This window comes from Poecilia mexicana, unplaced genomic scaffold, assembly GCF_051168715.1.
Source record: "Poecilia mexicana isolate PSO_F unplaced genomic scaffold, ASM5116871v1 scaffold_5, whole genome shotgun sequence".
NCBI classification, from domain to species: Eukaryota; Metazoa; Chordata; class Actinopteri; order Cyprinodontiformes; family Poeciliidae; genus Poecilia; species Poecilia mexicana.
This window is the reverse complement of record NW_028263374.1, coordinates 5,912,277-5,934,444: the sequence shown is the minus strand read 5'-3', so window position 1 is coordinate 5,934,444 and position 22,168 is coordinate 5,912,277. Positions and strand designations below refer to the sequence as shown.

General features: G+C 41.2%; 1 protein-coding gene across 1 annotated transcript; it reads right to left on the bottom strand.

The window, feature by feature from the left end:
* Window positions 1-8,402: 8,402 nt before the first annotated feature.
* LOC148159601 (cadherin-4-like) lies at window positions 8,403-17,264 on the bottom strand. The gene is made up of 2 exons (XM_088005407.1): window positions 16,494-17,264; window positions 8,403-8,925 (listed from the first exon to the last, which is right to left on the bottom strand). Exons 1-2 carry the CDS (start codon window positions 16,539-16,541, stop codon window positions 8,683-8,685), a joined length of 291 nt encoding a protein of 96 aa, XP_087861533.1. The 5' UTR covers window positions 16,542-17,264; the 3' UTR covers window positions 8,403-8,682.
* Window positions 17,265-22,168: the final 4,904 nt, after the last annotated feature.

Sequence of the window (22,168 nt, the reverse complement as noted above, 5' to 3'; positions counted from 1 at the left end):
TCCCACCAGGTGTTTGCTAATTGCCGCTGGCTAGTCTGAAGGAGCCGAGTGGGGGAGTGGGAGGACGGCTGGTCTGTGAGGCGGAAACCGCAGCTCCGAGGAGGAGCTTTATCGCTAGGCGAGACTCCGGGTATGTTTTTTATGAGGGAATAAAATTACAATAAAAAGTTGATTTTACATAACACTGCCGCTTTAAGATGTTTCAAACGTTCTCTGTTCAGCTTGCTCTCCAGCCCCCACCGTCCCTGCTTCATTCAGCGCTCCAAATCGTAAGGTTAGGTTACCTTGCGATTCAGAATTTGACTTTAGCAGTGAGTGAACATGGCTCTCTTTTCCTCTCTGCGTTGGCCTCTTGCCCGACTACAGCTGGAGTTGGCTTTTCACGCCGGATCGCCCGGGCAGCGCGCCGTCTGTAAAACACGGGATGAAGTATTGTTCTGGCCTCGGCACCGGCAGCTGTGGTTTTCACTGATTTTCTTCCCGTCGGAGCGCAGCCCACATAGTGCCAGACATGGGAAATAATAATCATGTCCTGCTCCGTCTCAACAACTCCGAGGTTCGTGTTGTGTTTGTGAAAGAAACAGACAGGATGGCGAAATCGTGTTTTTTTTGTTTTGTTTTTTTTTTTTGCTTACCGGGTCTTGACATGCTGCTTACATCATGGTTTTTGTAGCAAATAAATAAATAAATAAATAGAAATTTCTGTGTCTTCCTTTAGAAAATGTCTCTTGTGGAAGTTGTGTTTCTACAAAAGGAGTTAGGTAGATAGTTACCTAATGGATGCCTCTCAGTTTTGGAAGCAACAAGCAGCACAAATCTACATTTACACAAAATCTACAGTAGAAAACTTTGCTGTGAGGGATCTGCAATGACAGACAAGTGGGCTTAAACAACGTGACAGAATAATGTCTGAAATTCAATACTCCACATAATTTTGCGTCCTTATCCAGACTTTGAAAATAATGAAACCAAATCCTTATCTCGTCCAGATCGCGTAGGAACTCTGGTTTTAAAAGGCCTCAAGTGTCCTAATTAGGATCTCTGTGTCTGAATGGGATTTCTCCTCAGTCCAGTGCGACCGTTCATCCTGCTAGCGTAGTCCACTTGTGAGCAAATTATTCGGGTTGTGTGTTAGCACTGCGTCTGCACAGGAGTTCTCTGATTATCAAGCTTCATCTCGTGTTGGAAACTCAATTGTTCCCCACGTGCCTCTCAAACTGCAGGCTTGCAGATGGATTTTAGAGTTTCTATAAGTTTATTAAAACAAACATCATTTAGTTATCAAGTTAGTTTCCAAGTTGAAAACCTTACAGTAACAGTGGCTTCGGTATGACGGACTACTTTTCCTCACTCTGTTAATTTCCAATTCTGCATTATAAGTAATTATTGCTGTGAATACTCAGGATCTTTTTCTCGTCTTTTATCTGATTAGACTAAACCGACGTTCATAAATTAAATCCCTTGGTTTTGCGTAGCGCCTTGAGATGACGTCTATTGTGAATTTGCACTGTGCACTAAATAAACTGACTTGACTTGACTGTAAGTCAGACTAATAGCAGGAATTATTTAGAAAACACCCCGGTGCTTCCACGTCTGCTGTTTACACCCATCACTTCGCCTCTCCACGCCGAAAGCAGCCTTTAATTAACCCTTCCCCCCAGGCCAGGCTGAGATAAAAAGTCCGCTAAATCTCACTGGAAGTGTCGGGAGAGAGAAGCAGAGATGCACTCCCTCTGAACCCCCTCTTGGGAATCAAGCGGGAGCCGCTTGGTTTTTGATCTGCTGCTCTTACTTTTGAGAGAGATGCTCCAACCTTCTCTCAGACTCGTGTTGGAAGTGGGAGGTAAGAGCGACGGAACGTCACGGGCCCAGATGCTCGGCGCCTCAAACGCAGCGTTATCTCTAGAGAAGTCCACACAAATCCGTATCTGAGGCCACGTCACACGATTTCAAAGACTCGTTTGGGTCACCCTGTGTGGCAGAGCACTGAATTTCACAGAGTGCGTGAACTTGTTCCTGCTGTGTGTTGGTGTTCGGTAGTTGAAACCAATTAACATTAACAGCAGACCAACACTCCTGGTTCTTCAGCTTGTTCACAAAGCTAATCCTCTTAGTTTTAGACACAGTTTTCATTTATCCCTCGTTAGCAGCGAAACGCAGTGAAAAGCTGATTTTTATTAGTCATGTTTATTTGTTGCTTAGCGGCGGGGGGTGTGAGGGTCCGGTGGCAGAAAATGCCAAGTGGCGCGGTTTCAAACCGGTCCGTCCTGATGGTGCGATCCCATCGCCGCCTGTGGAACGTCTGGTCATGTCGATAAGCGCGATCCGCTGGACGTTTCCCCTTTGATGGCGTTCTCACGGTGCTGGATGTGAGAATGAGTCGTAATGCTGCACTGAACCTTTGATATCCGGGGTCTTCAGATGCTGAAATCGATACACACACGGCTCAACGTGTTTACTGTGAGTGACATTTATGTACAGTAGAAGAAAAAATGCCGTGGATCTTTTTAGGGATCAGAGGCTGCGTTGTTATTTGTTGTCTTTCATGTCATTAATCATCTTAAACACAAGGAAGAAAGTTGTAAAACTTCTAAACATGTGGAGCAAAAAAAATAAAAAAAATCTAATTGGTTCCAGCTTTACTTTAGGATTATATGCAGCTCTTCTCTTATTTTAGAAGATGAAAAGTAAAAATTTGGGTCTTGGAAAATAATTGTGTAATTTAAAGCAGTCAGTGTTGACCAGTGTTGTTATTGTGATTTGGTGACCGTGTGCGGGAAAAGTCTAAAAATAGTGAAAATAGAAGGATAAATGTCGGCTATAAACATTTGTGCCAAATGATTTAACTTGTAATAGTCAGTTTAGAAAGGGAAGTCATAAAATTAATTAAATATAAATCAAAACCAAATATGTTTTTCTTTTGCGTCGTGGCAGAGTTGTTTCAAAACAGAATTTGGGTTTCTGTTTTATTTTTTCCAGACACTCTGGATTTCTGCTAAAACACACACTTAGGAAAATATGGTCTGTAAGATCGACGCTACAGATAATCCCTAAACGACTGCAGGTTGTGCTTTTTTCACACATTGCATGCTTTTCTCCAATTAAATATATTTTTTGCTCGTGATACAGAAATGTGAGGTTTGTTCACACCTACCTGAAGGTTTCTTTTCTTTCAAAAAGTACCTTTAATCAGATAAACAACCCTCATCATAACACATATTCTACTTTATATTACTATGTTTATCTTTCATACAAAGTTAAGTCACTTCAGCTTCTACATGACAACTTCATGATCTCTGCTGCCTGTTTCTTGTTTAATTACCATTAATAAAGGACATGATCCACTAAGAAAATGTTAAATAAATAAAAACATAAAAAAACAAAGAAGTTGGTGTTTATTTCCTATTTTACAGTTTTTAAATAAAAAAAATAAATAAAGCATTATTTTAGCTTACACTGACTCTATAAGGTTTATGTCACCTTATGACTGAATTAATGACAAATTTTCCTAATATTTTTTGGCAGAATGAATTATATAGGTTTGAAACAGGTGGCTGATTTTAAACACTGAGTCGTGATACTCTCACCTGGAGGAGAACAACGTCGTTTAGCTGAGTGAACATCTTCAGACATAAATGGAAACGTTGACACGGTAAACATGTTTTTCTGATTTTTCCTCATAATGTTTGTCTTTTTATTCTTTATTATTTGCAGTTTTGGATGAAACACAAGCTGTGAATATTTCCTTCAATAAATATTCCATGTTATGTACTTTAACTTCGCGGGTGCCAATAACGGTGAGCAGGACTGGAAGTAAAGCATGACTTCTAAATTCATAATGTGTCAGCAAGGAAGAAAAGGCGATATAGTTTAGTAAATGAATTGATGCCATTTGTCAATCTTTAATAATACCAGTTAAACTGCATCAAATATAGATACATAATTTATATATAAAGAAAGAGGAGTTGTCAATGAGCCAATCAAATATTAGGATTACAGCTGATATTTAAATTACTATCAAGATAACAAATTTTGCAGGACGATAAAGTTTTGCGATAAACGATAACATTGTTGTTTTGAGATGATTTTCAAGTCACAAAATTTTTATGGTCTTATGATGCAAACAGACATAGTCAGAGATGAACAAACTTCTGATGAATATTTAACTCTGGACCCAGATTACATTTTAGATATCTAAAATAAACAAAGCAAATAACAGCAACAACAAATTAAATGAATTACGAAGTCTCTGAAATGACCTTCAAGACAATGTCTAGTTGAGACCAATTTACCAGACTGAAGACTTACATCATCCAGTTTCTGGTACAAAGACAGAGAAAAGGAAGAAACTATTAATCATCAAAATGGAAATTACTGATCTCGTTTCAATTTATCAGGCAATTAATTGATTTATGGCGAGAGAGGTAATAGATAATCTGTCCACCCATCAAGAGGAGCCATAAATCCCTGTTTTTTTTTTTAACACTTGTAGACTCCATTCTATGGGAGGCCAAAAGTGAAACATTTGTTGCAGCTGCTGCTGTTCACTCGTCCCTCTGCTCTGTATCAAATGACACAAAAACCTCAGAAGAAGACGCTGAGTGCAGCTTCCTTCCTTCCTTCTGCACAAAATGTAACCAAAAATCAGATTTCAGTGGTTTGAGGATTTATCTTTGGTCTTTGATAAAAGACCAGGAGGCATTTGTCCCACTAGCGCCAGGCTCTTGCGTTTTTTTTTTTTTTTTTTTTTGTATTTACCCAGAATTCCCTGCGTTATAGCTAGCTTCCTGCTTCTGGAGCGGCCTCGGCATCCACATAAGCATTGATACTGCCAGAGTTCACTGCATCGTGTGTTTTTTTAGTCCGCGTCAGAGTTCGACAACTCCCCAAACGAACCGGACTTTCCTGTTCGATTAACGCAAACAAAGCTGAACCCCTAAACCTCAGGACGTCTCACAATCTTCCAGTCTTCTTTGTTAGATTTTTCCAACGGTTTAGATGTGCAGTCGATTCTCTGTCAAGGAAGGAAGAGTTAAAAAAAAAAAAAAAAAAGAGTCAAATCTAAAATTATTAATGTACTTCGGCTCGTGTCTCAGATGTGGCCGGGTTCTTTAACTGCAGGGATGAATCAGAGCCTCAGGCTATGAAAACCAGCTCCAGCATAAATCTGAGGCAATTAACTCCAGGTACAAACCAGGAACGTTTATGGTGAGTAAAATCTTTAACTTGCAGGGGACATATTAAAGGATCAAACAGCCTAGAAATAAATAAATAAATAAATAAATAAATAAAAAATAAAAGTACGCCTCCTTGAGACTCAACTGGAGATGAATCACTATCACTTCTTGTTTTCTTCAGCTAAAAAGGCAATTAGGCAAACACATTGTCTTTCTCTTTCTTCCTTTCTTTAATTAAAATTCAGCAGTTCAGGGAACAATGGCGGTGTAAAAAAAAAAGAAAAAGGGAGACAAAAAGGGCTGAACTCCTCACTTATGCTATTCTCTTTTTGACGCGGCACTCACAACACCTAACAAAGTGCGCTCCGCAAACAAATAGTACATGGCAGAGGCTGCTCAATGAGAGGGAAGAGCAATTACTCCGCTCATAGCGGGATGCGTTTCTCGCTAATAAGAGCCGCCGATTTCACTCTGCTCGACACAAAACTCCTTTTGTCGTCTGCTCTCGTGCTTCTTAAGGCACGCAGAGAGCCTCCGATTGGAAAACAAAAGGAGGGAGCTTTTGGGATGTCTGGTTGGCCCCGCTAATTAGGAGCTCTGTAGATAGACCCACGCTCCGCTGGGTAGAAGACGAGCACACGCAACCGCACACTTGCTCATCCATTGCTCACACATCCACAACACGCCTTCCTATATTGTTTACAAATCCCCCCCGAGATTAAACTTCGCAGCAGAACAATATCTGATCGCTACGAAGATAAACACGGGCTCCCCCGGGGGGTCTGATTGTTAGAACAAGGGCTCTTTTCCTGTCGAGACGTGAGAAACACTCGAGCGTATTCCGCTCACGTCTCCCAAGTCTCGCTGCTGACCACAGGAGCCCCCAGCTCCCCGACTCTGAGGGAGGAGCCGCAACGCTCCGATAACGGATTCTGACAACGACGCGTGCGGGAACCCCGGGGGGTCCGGGAACCCCGGGGGGTCCGAGGCGCAGACGTCCCGGGAAGTTGGCTTCGTCTGACGTCGCAGAAATTCCTTGCGCGAGGCTTTCCGACGGGATGACGCGATCGCATTTGTCCTGCAGGTGGGGGCGGGGGGTGGATGGGGTCCATAACAGGCGGGAATCCTTGAGTAACAAGAGTTCAAGCATTAAAGCAACTTTTTCTCCCTGCAATTCGTGCTATTAATTAAATATAACTAATCCATTAAAACCTTTTAGCAACTCATAAAGTCGGCTCCAGATGGATTATTGCATTAGTAATCCTCGGCAGAGAACAGCTTGAAACCACACAGAAGTGTTAGTCGGAGTGATTATTTTTTTCATGCATTAATTTTAATGGTTTTAATATTAAATTATTACTTTCTGGCATTTAAAGGTGCTTTATGGCTCCGTGTGACTCAGACAATTAGAAACAGAGTCAAGTCGGAGTTCTCACATGAGTGAAAGCAGCGCTGCCTCCTGTTCCACGGCGCGGCGGAGCGCCGAGCCTGTGCTTTGTTCTCAGTAACTCAATAAAAAGGCAGAATCATCATCAATGCGCTCAGGTTTCATATAGATCCCGTCTCTGTGATTGATTCGGGACTTTTCTGGCTTCTTGTGCTCAAACTGGATTGAAAACGACACGAGCATGTAATATACAGCTGGAATAAAATATTCAAGTTTTATGGAGGCATGTTGAAGTGACAATCTTACTGAGGCTTCATTTGAGTTGAAATGAAAAAGACTAGTTAAAGGTTCATGTGTATCTCGTTGAATTTAAAGGGTGTTTAACCAGTATAATGACTTTGTTGCTTTAATTATGATTGGTCAGTTTTCACATAAGGTACATGAGCTAAAGTTAAAGGATGTGGACGTCAACATTTGTTTCAAATTAGAAGTGCTGTTTTCTAATGTCAAGTTCACAATTACGGTTTTCCAATAAATAAACCCCCCTCCCCCCCAAAAAAATCACATATAAATAATTCATTCAAGTCATTAGAAAACATCATCCTCCTACCACTTCCTGTTGTCTTTGTCGTCTTTTCCACCAGTAGTAGCATTCGGTTGTTCATCACATGACTTCTGTGATGCAAAATACATTTTTTTCGATGCAGCCGAAAAACCACCTCATCCCAGCGCAAACACTTTTTATTACAAAATGTTTCTGTTTTTTTTTTTTAATTGATGTGATTCCAATGAACAAATGTATTTCCGTAATTCCACTTTGTGAAACTACGCAGCTATTGTCGATCACCGGCTGCGTTTCCACTGACCATAAAATATAAAAGTATCTCATGAGTTTATATTATTTTTTAATGGTTTCTTTAGCGTACAAATTTATTCAAGTGTGATTTTAATTGCATTTCTTATTTAATTGTGAAAATGTGTTTTGTCAACAAGCTGTCAAACCTTTCCGTTTTGTTTTGTTGTTGTTCTAAAAGCTGCTTTGCATGGTTAGTTCTGCTCCTCAGCATTTTGCATGGATTACAGTACAAAAACGACACTATTTATTCAGCACATGTGAATAAATAGTGTGCATGGAATCTTTTTGGTGTGAATATGTGTACTCCTACCAATTAGCATGTAATTTAATCTGAGTGTAAAATGAGTGAGAGAAAATTAGTGAGCAAAAAAGATCCGTTTATGTTCTGGTAATAATTGGATTTTCTAATCAGAAACCAGAGAGAAAATACAACAAGAAGTTATTTAATTTTTTTTTTTTTTTTTTTTTGGTTCTAAAAAAGGTCAAATTTAACCTGTTTCGTATTAGGCGGTAGAAAAATGAACAAAGAAAATGAATTGCCATAATTAAAAAAGAAAACAAAAAATCTGTGTTTTCAGGAAATTAAAACCAGACCATTTAAATTTCCTCAGCTGAACATTTTTTACTTTTCTTTAAGAACGTAAAACGCTGACAGAGCTAGTTTGTTTGAGTTTAATAAGCTAAAGTGTCGGTCGGCTTCCTGATCAATCCCAACACCTTTCCTCTATGTGCCAGAACTGCAATGCAATGATTCAAATAAAAATCAAATGTGTGCATTATCAAAATTCAATGAAGAAGAACTCGACGCAGTAATGATTACAGACTGTATTTGCAAAAATCCCCCAAAAGACTCAAAAGACAGTGAGATGGATCTACAAAGAGCCGACTTGTGGTGGCTTTTTACTTCTCAGATTTTTTTTCTTTTGTTTTGAAAGACAAGTGTCATTTTCCTTCCACATTAAGAATAATTTTTGCTGGCCTATCATATTAAACCCAATAAAATACGTGGAGGTTTGTCACTACATACATACAAACTGTATAAAGGCAGCAATGAGAAGTTTTACAAGTGTCTAATTCAGAATTTATAGTAGAGGCAGCATTAAGGAGAAAGCTCTCAGATTTACTGACATCTTGTGGCAAAACTGTGAAATGCAGCAAAAAGTATTGGCGGCATTAGCAACCCGATGAGAACCTTTGTGTGACCGCGAACCGCACCGTAAATGGCTGCTGCTGCTGCTCGACCACAACGATGACTCGACAGTTCACAGCTCAGGCTGCTTGAAACAAACTGATTTATCACTGACGTGACTTTGTTTGAGCCACAGTTTTCCACATTCGCAGAGCCGCTGAACCGTCTTACCTGGTTTGGACCCTTCAGCCACCGAGCCGTTGTAAACCTGGTTTTGAAACTCGGGTCTGTTGTCGTTCATGTCGATCACGTAGATGTACAGGTCTATCGGGTTCTCCACCTTGTTCCCATTCATGTCCACTGCGTGGGCTCGCAGCTGAAAAACAAAAAGCGAGAGGAGAGAGTCGTAAGGGGTTCGGGGCGAAGCGTCTCTTCCGGGCTCAACCGCGGGGTTCTCCGGACTGGACCGAGCGCAACAACAGACGCAACCTTGACTTTTGTTAATTGGCAGCTGCATTTAACTGGCAAGACATCCATAGGTGCCACTGATGCAGTGGCATCCAGCTGGCGTCTTGGCACAGGGAGCAAACGACACAAAGGGGGTTGGGGGGAAATAGTGAAATGTTCCAGATGCACAAACAACACTTATTCTGTTGTTAGCACAGCCAGAGGCCTGAAAACATCAGAGAGGTGTTGCTGCTCAAGCTGCGTCTTCTTTTTGTTCGGGGGGAATGTTTGTCTCAGTTTGTTTTGACAAAGCCAGCCATTTGGATGGATGTCTTTGTCTGATGAGCCGCTTCTTGACAATGTGTAGTGCGAGAACAGAGACGGAAAAGAGGGTGAGGATAAAAAGCAAAAAAAAAAAAAAAAAAAACAAGAAAGAAAAAAAGAGACAGAGACAGACAAACAAAAAGTGGAGCCGGAAAAAGATGAAGGAGGTGGGAAGGAGAGAAGAGAGAGAGGAGGCTTGTGGAAGTAAATGAGGGCTGGAAACACAAAGAGGCAGTGTGGGGGTGTAGAACAGGGGGGCACTGACAAAAGCAATCATCATCTACTGTGGGGTGTCTTAATTTCCACCATTGCTGCGGCGTACTTTAAACTCCCCACCTATTCCTGTTAATGATTGCCGACCCGACACGAAGCTCAGTAATGGCCCTGGAACCAAACGGCCTGCGTTCCCTGTGATTAACAGACTGCCGCTGCTTCTTCATCACACTTAAATGTTTCAGATCAAACATCTGTTGTGCCTGCGTCAAAGACTAAGACTGCCCAAGTCAATACAAAATTCAGTCATCGATTGATGGTTTAATTTCTTAAAGTTGCAGTGCGTAACTTTTATAAAATAAATGGTTTTTTACACATTTGTTCAAACTGTCACCATGGGATAACAAGGTAATATGAGACAGATAATCTGTGGGGAAAAAAAAAAAAAAATTTCCACCACTTCTGCCTGGTGATGCTGTTGCCGTCTGAAGAAATGAATGGTCCCTGGTCAAAAACAACCAATCAGAGTCATGAGGCGGGTCTTAGCGCTGTCAATCATGCTCGCTAAATGATGGAGAAACAGCTTACGTTTCTTGGTAAACTGTTTATCTGCCATTATGGCGGCTACACTACCAAGCCTGAAAGTTGATGGAAGTGTAACAGAAAGAAAATGGTTATGAGAACTGCGTACACAAGCGTGATTAACAGCGCTACGATCCTCCTCCTGGCTCTGATTGGTTGTTTCTAGTTAGCACTGGGAGAAGGCAGAAGACAGATTATCATTGGGCGATAGAATTGCTTTTAACCATTTTAACTTGATTTCAAGGTCATCTTGTTCAGCAGTAAAACTACAGACCAAATCACTCCAAAGTCGATGGTCCTGTCAAACTTCGTCTCACCTCCAGCTTGTTTTAAAAGTTACATACTGCAGCTTTAAGGAGGGGGCGGTGGGACCTGTAAATGAGGGAAGCGGAAGAGGAACCCCCTTCTCCGCAACAGCGTACATTAATCTCAGTTGGTTGCTTAAAAATTCAGACCTGCAACAGAAATGTGAGTTAGACTCGACTTGGCTTGCTAAGCGGATGCGGGCTCCCGCTGCGGCCAAAGCCGACACGCTGGAGGAGGAGCCGCCTGTCAGCGTATTTACAGGAAACCGGCATGAATTGTGGGACAACATGAGAGATTGAGTGGCAAGCACCTGCTCTCTCCAAAGCACCACTAATCATCTTGTCTTTTTTTTGTGGCCGTCTGTCACAGATGTTTGCAACTCCTCCCAAAAAGCGTCCAAGCGCCCCGTTCAGACACGTGTTTGCGCTCATCAACACGGACGGCGACGCGACGCGCGCTCTGGAAGACGGAACGAGCCCTCTTTAGCCCCTTAATGATCCTCAAGATGCTAGTTTTCCATTGGCTGAAGCACAGCAAACAAACAGGGAGAGGAGACCCAACAAACAAACAAAGCCAATCTGTTTTCTCAGCTGTGAGCGCTGCATGCTGGGAACGCGTGGCTGCTGCGGCGTCTGCGTCTGAACGTGTGAGATGAGGCGTTTCTGTGTTTTCGTGTGTGTTTTGTCCACTCCGCTCCTGCCTTTGCTTTTTAGCATCTCGCTGCTTTGTATTCATCTTTATGTTTGCGTCTCTGTGAGTGCTGATCTTTGTCTCCCGGGATTTATTCCTGCGAGTTTGCGCTCCGCGAATACGGCGAAGTAAACCGTTACATATGCAAATATAAGCTAATATGTCATGCTGTGTGTGTCCCTGCACTATAGCATGCTAAGACTTTGGAGTGATTTGGTTTGTGCTCCTGAACATCATAACCTTGAAATCAATTTAAATGAAAATGGTTAGAAAATATATTAACCAATGATGTGTCTTTAAAATGAATACAAGCAATTAATGTACGGATAGAAAGAAACTGTACTTGTTTTTTTTAGTTGATTTATTCATTTATCTGGAGTCATTTACATAAAATATTGATTATATATTAGAAAATATAGGTATTGTGTCAGATTATCACTTGCTTCTGGCTAATTTCCATCTGCAGTCCCAGTGTGTGATGCAAAAAAGATCAATAGGGAATCTAATAAACAAAAGGACATAAAAAGCAGGATTTTAAGGTGAACAAAATTTCAGATTTATCATATAATATAAAAAAGGAATCATTAGTTTGAATTAAATTCATAATTGTTCCATCCTGAGAAGTTTAGGGGGGAAAAAAAGATATTCTGGACAGAGTTTATTCCACGGCTTTACATGAAGAAGCTGCTCGTTTATTGATGATTGTTTTTGTAATTAGCCGTCTGATGTTTAGTGGGTGTGTGACAGCAGGGACACATTGTGTGTTTCTCATCTGTCTTGGACATCCAGCCATGAACGACTGAAACCGAATACAACTGGGCTGGTGAAAATCAGAAATCATTCATGTCTGGACATCTTTATTCAAATTTATTCATTTTCAGATATTTCTATGAATATAAATGTATTTCCCCATTGATTATTTGATATTCAGTGTTTGTCTTTAATTCCATGAATATTAATTATTTCTGTAATTAGTAATTCGCTTCCTTCTCTTTTCACTGTTGGCTTTGTAACTTTTATGCAGTGGAAAAAAAAAGATCATCTTGTAGTAGGCAGAGAAAAAACCAGTCCACCATGATGACGCAACAACCCTAACCCTTGCCTTGCTTTTATTGACCAAATGTCTATGAATATTAAAACCCAAGGGAAAAATAAAGCCAGAAAACATCAAAGCGAGGCGAGAATTAAAGCAGAAATGTGGCGGACAAACGGGAAGAGGAAGCTAAAGCTACGCTAACTGGACTCTGAAAACCGCAGAGATAAAATATGATGCTTTTGTTCGTCTTTGTCTTTTTTATTCCCGCAAACCTTGGAGCGGGTTTTTAATTGACCTTACTCAAAAACTTTTCCACAGAAACCTGGGCGACAGCGGCAGCGGCTAACGAAATGGGAGATTCACTGAGATAACAGAAACAAACGCCGTCTTTGAATCAGATCTCCGCCTGGAAACCTCGCTGCCTCCTCCTCCGTCTCCTGCTCAGACCAGTTATTGTTTTTGTTGCTTGCTTATTTTATTAGGAACATCACATAATATGGTAAAGTTAGCTGTAAAGGCTAGTTTTCATCTGTTGTCCCTCAAGGTTTAATCAATATAAATGCAACACACATAGGAAAATGAATATGCTTCTTCCATCAAAACAGACAATAATAATAATGATGATGATGATGATGATGATGATCATGATGATGATAAATAAAAAAACATATCAGGTTACAAAAAAAACAAAAGTTCACCACAATACAAATACATAAAAGAGATAAGATAAGAATCACGATCAATATGAATCAAATGTGTCTACATATTTGATCATCTAAGAGCCATCATTTTAAGTTAGTGGAAAACGATTGGAAAGATTGAAATACGTTCTTACGTTCTCTGGTATTTTGTGATGAGTAATCATGAAACTACTATGTCCATTGGCTCATTAGCAACAAAAACAGACGATTTACGCGACACCTCGGTTCTGCAACGTTTTCATTTGATTGCCTTTTTTTTTTTTTAAACTGTTCCTTGAATGCTATTTTTCCCCAGATGTGATGTCTGTGAATAAGCACCAATTGTGTTTTGTGTCTTTAATCTAAAAACATCGTGTTAAACACCTGTTAGAAAAGCCTCGACCACACCAAATTACACGCGGTAATTAAATGACGTCGCAAAGCAGACGGTATCTCCGCGTAACCTCGATAAAAGTTCCCCCCTCATAATTAATAACATTTCTTCCATTTGTTGTGTATTCATGTGATGCCCACACCGCTCACCTATAGCTGATCCCTTCTGGTACCAGTCTGTCAAAAACAGCAGCTGCGTCTCTCTTTTCCCCTTGAACCAAAAAATAAAAAAATAAACAACAACAAATAACAAGCAAAGTTTGGCCTGCAAGCGCATCGGGAAACTTCCTGTCAAGTTTGGAAGAAAGTAAGCCATGGACCAAATGTCCCCTGAGCCAAACACCGGCTACATTCTCTCTCTTTCTCTCGCACAAGAAAATCATAGATCACATCAAAAGCAGCATGGGACCCCGCAGTTTAAATAGGCGGTGCATTCAAGCTGAAGTGCCAAACAGCCTAACATGGTGTTTTCACTCTGGGCTGCGTCAAACTGGAAGTGTTTTCAGAGCGGCTGCACTTTTCCGGGGGAACCGACCGACAAACCCGCCTGCTTTATTGATCCCAATTTGCCGGATGGGAGCAAAAGCAGGAATACTGAGAGAACAAACACGCAGAGTCCAGAACAAAGCAAACGAGCAGAGTGCAACGCATCAGCGTTCATGTGTTGTTAAGGTGTTTTTTGCATGTCGTCACTTTAGAGCCGCAGTCTGGAGAAAGATCTTTATGTAATAGAGCAACACAAAGTAGAACAGAAATGTGAAACGATTTGTGGTTTTGTGGTGAGTTTTCTTTTGTTATTTTGCGTCACCAGGTCAACTACTTCACCGTTCCTTCCAAGGAGAGAAAGCCCCTCACCATCATACTACCACCACCATGCTTAGCTGATGGTGCATTTAAGGTGATGTGCTTGCTTGATTTTTTTTACTTGTAGGGCAACAAGTTTTATGTAAAACTTCTTCCACACCTCCACTGGTTCCCATTTGTTTCCTGTGTCTCCAAAGTGATGGCTCCCGTCCTCTTCCCTCCTTTTAGATGAAAAACGGATTCAGAGTTTGGAATATTTTTCCTTTTCTTTTAAATAAATCGCTTCTCCAATCATTCTGACTACTCAAAATGCTTTACACTTGAGTCATCCGTTCGCACTCACAAACGCACACACACATTTATACACTGATATGCAGACCGGGGTAAAGTGCCTCACCAAAGAGCACATCAACATGTGGCAGGAGGAAGCTGGAATCGAACCCTTCTGACCCCACCCACAAGTCGCCCCACTACTTCATCTCTTTCCTGTCTGTTTTGTTTCCAGGGTGCTGTTTATTTTCCATTGTTCTACGACAAAACTTTTCAGAACACCTGAATTCATACAGAGATTAAACTACAGACAGCTGGACACCGATTTTATAGGCAACTTGTAAAAGGAATTTGTAGCACAGGATTTTGTTTATGAGTGTCAGGATACAAATTCTGATTTTGATTTGACACATTTAAAAAAAAAGTGTCCTGTCCCTTACGATGCACACATACGCCCCTCTTTGTGTAAAAAAGTGTCCTGTCCCTTACGATGCACACATACGCCCCTCTTTGTGTTGGTCTGTGGCATAATGTCCCTATAAAACACAAATTTGTGGGCAAGGCATGACAAAAAGTAGCAACACTTCATGGAGTGTCATTACTTTTGTAAATTAACCTATTGATCCAGCCATTGTATATATAAATGAAGGGTCAATGGGGGGGCTTGATGTCCATTTCCAGCAGCCATTGGGTGAGATGTGTGTCACAGAGACACACAGGACAAACACCCAGGCACACACACGGTGTTAGTGTCAACCCTCATGGTTGTTCACACCTATAAAGACCAAGTGACTAATTAGACGATCCTACAGAGGCATCTGAATGTTTATGCAACACATTTCTATTTTTGGTTTGCAGAGTGGATATTAAAACTTCAAACTCTGTTAAAGTGCAAAATGTTTGCTAGGTGAAAAATAGGACCACATTAATCACAATCATCCACTACTGTATTTATAACACCAGACACACGTAGAGTTAAATTACCAATATTTGATGGAAGTTGTGTCTCCTAAAAGACTCCAACATGAAATTGAAAAAATAAAATAAAATACAGGGTGTGCACAAGAACACAACCAGATTATCTCAACATTTTTAAGATTTTTTTTTACATCTCCTCCTAACAGATGTGTTTATAGCTTGTTGGATTGTACAACATACATGTCAGGACATGTTTACTGTGTGACAAAAACCAGGTTTTTGACCAGGGCTCGTGTCAACCTCTGTGCGCTAAAGTGTCAGAGTTTCCAGGGTCGACATGCTGAGGAGAAGAGCTTCCTCCGCTCAGCCCCGCCCCCAAACACAGAGACACGCCTTGGACTTGGCTCCATCAGTAGCACAGCCATCTATCACCCGACACCGGCGCTCACCTCAAGCGCAGGCGTTGTCCAGGGGCTGATATAAACTGTAACCTCTAATGCGAACAATGACGGGTGAGTCCTAACGCACGTCTCAAGTGGTCTGCATATTTAACTCCAACATCTATGAAAGCCATTTAACCCGAGGTTTGAGAGAGAGAGAGACTGTCAGGATTTTAACCCTGCAGCTTCCTCTGTGTGTTGTAAATCCTGTAGGCCTCATGGAAGCTGCCTGTGCAGCTGTCATGGTGCCCCATTGATCAGCGTGCCTGCTCTGGGTGCATTAGGTAATGAGAGAATCTGCAATGCACAACAGAAAAGCAGGAGGAACACGGTCAGTCGGGGGAGAAGACCTGGGCTTGCTGAAAGGGGTAAACAAACATTTATCAATCTGCAGGCCATACACACACACACACAAACACACACACACACAAACACCCAACTGAAGCTGCATCTGCTCATTAGTGCCGATGGTAGGAACAAAGACAACAGTTTTCCTTCACGCCACCTTCGCCGTCTCCGTTTGTCTCAATTCCCCGCCCGTCCCTCGCTGCTCAATCTACAGAGAAAACGCCGGCTTGAGTGTCAGTGTGTGTTTTGTCACAGCATTCTTCCTTTTTCATCGTCGGCTTCAAGATCATTAAAGTTTGGAGAAGCTGATTTGAAGGCATCGAAGAGGCATCCCCCCCACCCCCCTTTTTCTTTCACCCCGACCTCCCCCAAATGGCGGCTTCGGGATAAAAGGAGGAGGAGGAGACGGCAGAAAGCCGAGGCAGGAAATAACGAGGCAGACGTAATTGGGGATGGAGTGGCAACAGAAGCGGACAAGATGGTTGTTCCTTACGTGGAAGGAGGCTCTCTCCTCGCGGTCCAGGGGCTGGGTGACAAACATGTTGCCGCTGATGGGGTCTATGTTGTAGATTCCGCTCGGAGGCTGATCGGCGCCGGCGCCCGTGATGCTGTAGCGGATGCCGACGTCCTTATCCTGATCCGAGCGGATCTGCGGGGAGATTCAGACAAAACAAGTTCAGCAGAGAGGAAAATCTGTTCCTTAGTCCCCCCTCGCCTTTCAGACTTTTCCTGCACTTTGTGAAAAAAAAAAGTGAAAACAAAAAGAGAAAACATTCAGGCAAGAGATTTTTGACATGCGGGGCTTTGCAGCAGAAGCCTTATCCCTTGATCTTTTTCACAGTCTGTTTCACTATTGTTTAAAAAAAAGAAAAAGTCAATGTGTTTGACATTCTGTATAAAAGGCCAACATAAAGTGAGGCATAATCGTAAAGTAGAAGTAAACTCTTGTTTGAAACATACTGACAAGTAGAAGAGTGTCGCCATGGTCAGCTGAAATCAGAGTTTTAGTTCTGAGCCTGCGTGCAAATGTGTGTCAGAAAATTTACAAGGTCATTTAAAATTTACCAGGCTGTCACAGTTACTATTTGTAAAAAAAGAAGAAGAAAAAAAACTGTAGCAACCAGTTATCTGTTGGTCTGTCCCAGGGATCTGCAGCCTTCACAGCCCAGAATCTCTTCTTACCCTCAGTGGAGCCAAAAAAACCCTCGTTTAGAGCCAGACATTACGCAGCCCTTTGACAAAGAAAACTTTCATTGTAATTTGATTTGTCATTTATAAATGAGTCAACATGTAATTTCTATACTGAGGAAAATGAAATAAAATTCAACATAAGACGTTTGCAATAAGAAGATGGATACATTGTCTTCTATAGGATGTTATGTTATTTGGGGAAAATGATGTAAAAGAACAGGTTCCAACCTAAAGACTAGAAAAGATCATGTGTTTGTCATGTTTAGATGGTGGTTGATGGAGGACCCAAATGCAGAATTACGGAAAGGTGGAGTAGATGATGAGAAAGGTTCCTAATGAAGAAATGATGAACAACAAACTTACAAAATATCCACAGAGAGCCAGAGCAAAATGCAAAACATAATCCAAGAAAGCAAAAACGTGCAGAAACACGAGGGGAGCGGAGTGGAACTGGGAAGTGACGGAAGGAACCAGCAAGGAGTGACTGAGAATGAGGCTCTTAAATACTGGGGAGGCAGAATGCTGAACAGAGGGTCTGGGCTGATGAGATAACTGACTGCAGGTGTGAGAGAGAGAGAGAAAGAGAGAGAGAGAGAGAGAGAGAGAGAGAGAGAGAGAGAGAGAGAGAGTGTACACAAGCAGTTTAAACATAATTAAACTAGAGTAACTAAAAATAACCTCACACAAGGACTGAACTAAAGAAAAGCAGAAACATGACTGATCTAATAAAAGGAACTAAGATACACAGAAATTGACAAAACTCAAATCACAACTAAATATTGTATCCATACTTAAAAACATTATTATTATTATTATTATTATTATTATTATTATTATTATTATTATTTATCTTATTAGCCAGAGATATAAAGAGCCATTGTAGAAGATCCAAAGAGCCACTTGCTCTTTGGTCTATCCAATAAAATTCAGAGGAAAAACCTTGAAGGTTGTAGTTATGACGTGACAGAAGGTGAAAATGTTTATTTAATACTTTTGTAAGGTGAAACTGTCCAAAAAAACAACAGATGCCAACATAAAGCCACAGTTTGAATGAAAACCAGGAGCATGTGGGCATTATGATAGATGCACCGTGATTATATTTGCACCGCAATCTTTCCTAAATGTCAACACTTTAATCTTATAGCCTAAAGGTGAGAATAAAAGATCGAGCAGTCTCTGTGGATGGAAACAGATCCATGTTGGGCCACATTGATGGCAGTCTGAACCTCGGTGAGCTTCCTGGATTATACTCCCATGCTTATTGCTCACCCACTCACAGAAAACCAATAACTCAGAACGCCAGCTCCACCTTTCACAGTCCCAACGAGTTTTCAAACTCATCCTAAATGTGATGTTTAAATGGGAGACACATTTTGCTTTAAGGAAGGTTTCATTATTAATGCTGATCTGTCAATAAAAATATCTTTCTTTCTTTTTTGCGCTGTCTTGCACACTTGGAAGAAGAACTAGTGGGATGGGCCTGCAGCATTTCTTCCTGTGGAATAGATTTTTGGTGAGATTTTCAAGGATTCTGCCTTTTCACCCAACGGCAACATTAACCTGGCATCACTTCGGAAAAGTCGGGGGTAAAAAAATGGAGTCGTTTGTAAGTTGGTTTACAAAGACCGCTGGTCCTCACAGCTTCTTTATTGCATTCCCGATAAAAGAATAAAAGCTTGAAGGTGAATGGGTTCGTTTGTTTAGAGGGGAAGGAAGACAACATGACAGCAGAAGCAGAACTTTTACTCAAAGCTAATGCATAGATTTTAGGTCAGAGAAACAAAAGACAGAACTTCACATTTAGCAATGAAGATTAATTTACTTTCTTCTTTCTCGAAACAAATGGGACGACTGACACCCATTTAAAAATGTATAAGTTCATTTCATACTTGAGTTGAGCTGGAAAACAGCCAGTTTGGCTAAAGTTAAATTTCATCATGGCACAGCCACTTTATTAAACAAATGGTTACCCTCCAAAAGTGTTTGACACTTTTTGACACAAAATGGTGGTAGAAGAATCATTCTGTGGGGACGCTTGTCTTCAAGAATGGAAACCCGTCCATAGGGTTTGATGTTAACCCAATGAATTGGTTAACATCAAAGCATTTTAATGTCTTAGAAAAGCCTAGTCAAAGTCCTGCTCTAATTTCAGGTGTTTATGTTCCCGTTCCCTTCTGAAAATACATGGACACATATTTGTTCAACAACCCTCTTGTTTGACCACTTCACCCTGCACTTTTATTTTCAGCAGGCTGTAAATCATCACTATGGTTACTACTATGAGGAAATAATCAAAGAATCCAATGAAGAGAAAAAAAAGGTATGTTTGACTGCTTTTTTTTCCCCTCCAGCGCTATCTTTCTCTTCCCCTCCTATGCAATTTTGCTGGTCTGTGGCGCCGCAGATCATCCATGAAAATGAAATTACTTCATCCGTTCAGCGGTGACAGAGGCTGCTGCATAAAACATTTCACTGTTTGAACATGATACTCCCTCCAACCCCCGCCACTCTCTTAATTTCCAATGCCGCCCCCCTCCCCGCACCCACAGTGAGGCACTCCGCAGCCGCTTTCACTGGCGCAATTTTCGTTTCCCCCACCGAGCTCACGTCACACGTGGTCCATTTGTGGGCTCTGCAGGTAATGCACGGGGATTGCGTAACCCCCGACGACCGCTGCGCACGCTGCTCTGTGTGGACCGCGCGCTCCGTCACGACACCGGAAGCCTTAATTACATTTATCGTTCACTTTCTGTCAATCAAACCAGGATGTAATTATGGAATAAATAATTACCCCGAAATGATCGTTCTTCCCCCCCCCCTCCATCATTAGTGTCATCAGCTCGAATAACAAGGAAGTAAGGGGGAGCTAAACGATGTGCGTGAGAATCACTCTGCTACCTCTGTGAAATGACGCAAACATGCCGAGGAGTTGCTACAAGCTCGAACGAAAAAAAAGAAAAAAAAGAGGAAAAAAACAAAGTGAGGCAATCTTCAAAATTGGAGGATATTGGCAAAAAGCTACAAAAGGTTTGTGACAGTGAAAGCAGAAAGAAAGGCAAACTTGTACAGGCTCCTTCTGATTGTATAGGCATGCAGAAGCTGAACACTACTAAAGACATTTAACGGGCTTTGGGGATTCTTCTTAGCATCTTGCATGCTGCTCTCATCATGAAATTGCATAGATGGAAAGCCTGGAGCATGTTGACGTTCCTTACCAGACTCACTGTGTGAAACTATAAGTCAGAGTAAATGGTCATGTCACCTTAAAAAAAAAAAAAAACACGTGATAATTGCTTTTTAGGAACCATAAAAAGCTGCAGGAAGTTATGGGGATGGTATGTCTCCACAACTCCCTGAGTTTGACTCACAGGGTGAAACAAAGTTCTCCTTCCATGGTTGAAATGCATGAGCCTCTAGAGCGTAAAGAACTGTATGCTAACTCTGAACAGGTACAGGGAAAAACTAAATAGAAACTGCGCATCACATCATTTGGTAGAAGTTCTAGCCCACCTTCAGGTCTGACCTAAAACCGTAAATATTTAGGGGTTAATTAGTCACATAAAAACTAACATTTAGTTTTATGCCTCACTAATCTCACCAAACATGGAGAACCAACATCTAGTTTTATCAGAACAAGAATCCAGAGATCCCCCTACTAGTTTATAAATAACTTATTCTTATCAAACATGGGGAACAATATGTAGTTTTATACTTTTACCTTTTTGTCTTTCTTTTGGTTTTGTTGTTTGAATTTCCTTCTCGTTCATGTAAAGCACTTTGAACTACCTTGTTGCTGAAAATGTGCTATACAAATAAAATTACCTTCAAACCATAACAAAGAAAAAAACATTTAAAGTTCAAGTTGTGTTTCGTGACGCACTTGACAATAAGAGTGTGTATTCACTGTTGATTGATAACAATTAAAAGAGGTCTACAACCCCAATAAAGCAAAGTTTTCTTTTCACAAAAACAACTCATTATTCACAAATCACAAAACTTGCTGCTGAAGTGTTTAACGAAGAGCAATAATAATTAACTACAAGTTTATAATTAGAGCTGATCAAACTGAGACCAAGTTTTTTTTTTTTTTTCACATTTCATGTGTCGTTATTTTAATTTTTCACGGTAATTCATGCAACATTGCCGGTGTGCAGACTTGCGACTGCGCGCTAAAACATGCAGCATTACCAAAAGACGGAACGTTTACTCACAGAAAGCGGAAATTAATACAAATAACTGTTGACTAATTGGACAAATATTTAGAAATGAATCAGCCAGTATAATAACCGTGGTCCCTCCACAAACATCCTTCTCATCTCTTCAGCGAACCTTCAAAGCCGACCGAACGGTTGGCACGTCGGTGCGACCCTCCCACGAGACGACGATGACGAAGACGACCTCTGCTGCGGATTTTTCCACATGAAGACCTCCCGAGACCACATGTCATGCTCTCTACTGTCTCTTAATGAAGAGTCTTTATGTGAATAAATTGAACACAAGCCCAGCTTCCTGGAGGCCCGGGAATCCCGTGAGTGACAACTGCTCTATTGAGCCATTTGAATGGAATGGTAATGAGGAAAGCCGGGATTTTCTGACTTCCTCTCACTTTCTCTCTCCCTCCCCGTCCATACCGTAAAACACGTCGGGTCTCTTTCGTAGCTCCACGCAGATGGAACGATGACTAATTAGACTAAAAATAGTCTAGAAAGGCTGGACATGAAGAACTTTACTCGCCGTCTGACTCGGTCAGATCAAACCAGACCAGACATCAGCTAAGTGGCCTGCTTGTAGTTCTTTGAGAGTTATTTCCTTGATTACTGACAACTGATGGGATCCTTTGGGACAAGCTATCTGTGTGAGTTGAGACGTGGAGAGGCATGCAGACAGGGGAGATCCAGGCAGCAAAAGCAATGAGGAAAAATCACATGAAGAATATCAATTCTGCAAAATCTTCAGACGTCAGGGACGCAAACAACC